The sequence below is a fragment of the Echinococcus granulosus genome, assembly GCF_000524195.1.
Source record: "Echinococcus granulosus chromosome Unknown EG_S00529, whole genome shotgun sequence".
Lineage (NCBI taxonomy): Eukaryota > Metazoa > Platyhelminthes > Cestoda > Cyclophyllidea > Taeniidae > Echinococcus > Echinococcus granulosus.
In genome coordinates this window covers 1,358-2,771 of record NW_020170908.1, presented here as the reverse complement: position 1 = coordinate 2,771, position 1,414 = coordinate 1,358, and the positions used below count along the sequence as shown (strand labels likewise).

At 43.3% G+C, this 1,414-nt stretch overlaps 1 protein-coding gene across 1 annotated transcript; it reads right to left on the bottom strand. All coding sequences in view use genetic code 11, as the record gives it.

The window, feature by feature from the left end:
- Positions 1-286: 286 nt before the first annotated feature.
- EGR_11216 (hypothetical protein) lies at positions 287-696 on the bottom strand (the record flags this gene model as incomplete). The annotated part of the gene is made up of 2 exons (XM_024500463.1): positions 287-450; positions 534-696. The coding sequence occupies 2 exons, from the start codon at positions 694-696 to the stop codon at positions 287-289; spliced, it is 327 nt and encodes a 108-aa protein (XP_024345123.1).
- Positions 697-1,414: the final 718 nt, after the last annotated feature.

Here is a 1,414-nt window from a genome sequence, read left to right as displayed (position 1 = left end):
GCGTCGAAGAACACGAGAAATTAAACTTGAAATAGCAAATTGTGGCTGAGTCCTCATTTTGGATTGCCAGATCTTTCATACCCTTACACGATGAGTGCATATCCATTCGCCCTGTCTGCACCCAAAACATCGTCTCCATGTGAGACCACACAATCCCTCACTTAATCAAATCGTGTTCAAGAAACAAGTGTAAGCAGCTTATTTCAGCTGCGATGCCAAACATAGACGTAGGGCAGCTGATTGTCAGTGCGCTACCACAAACAGAGCCGAGCTAAGGCGTCCTCAACTACAAGGCAGAAGATGTAGTGTGTACACGAGCCCGTTTAATTGGACTGAGTATTTCGTTTTTCCTATAACCGGCCTGCTTTACTGTGACATAACGCGGGATGTAAAAATTTCTCATAACTTGTTTATTTGAGCAAATACATGCAGCAAAATTATACTTGCAGACTGTCTGATTATGTGACATTCAAGAGTAGATTGAGCCGGTGATCAGACCACTCAAACGCTGTGCTACGAACACTGCATTTTACTATAAACAATAAAAGAGATAATTTTGATTTTGTGCAATATATAATTGGCAAGTAAGAAGTGTTTAACATCTAACCTACCCATTGTAATTGTCTCACCACCACCACCACCATCTGTTGAGGAAGGCAGGTTCTTCACTTCCGTCCCCTCACTATTCATATTCATGTGCTAAAGTAAAACCTGAAGGCACTCGTGAGCGTCTTCTTGGGTCATGGATGAATGCAAGTAAGCAACACTATCGCTAACCTCGCTTACTATGTCTCCATCTGCTCTCAGCATTCAATTTCACCAAACCCATTTAATACGGAATAGGCAAATTCGACGTTGACACTTCCATTCCAAGCTCCACACTTTTGTCAGTGCGGCTTCAAACTGGGAGTTATAAGCAAGGCAATGGGGAGCATCATCTAGTGGGTTCACTTATTCCTAAAGCTGACTAGTAAACCCAATCCGCCTCCACTTTGTACGCCAGCTGATCTGGCCTTTATTTGTGTTGATTAACTGCTTCGCAAAAGCAGTTCTGAGGCGCCTTTAGACAAAGTGATGGCTTTCGTTTCCGCTATACCATTAACATTGCAATCTTGGGCCTTTACTTACTGCCACAATCTAAATGTTTAGCGAGTTGTACACAGTTTTAGTGCCTAAACAAGGCGTAGGAAGAAGCAACTCATTCGGGTGGAAGTGTCAACCTCGAATTCGCGCATTCTGTCACAGGTGAGTTTGATGAGATCGAATGTAAGGAGTGGACAGACACATATGTGAGCAAATTTTGCAGCTGTAATCGTTCCCTTGCAGTTGTCAGCGCTTCTGCAACTGGACTGCCACAGTTACACGGGTCGCTTCTGGCTTTATGACAGTACATGAACGTGGACAATTTATTGTT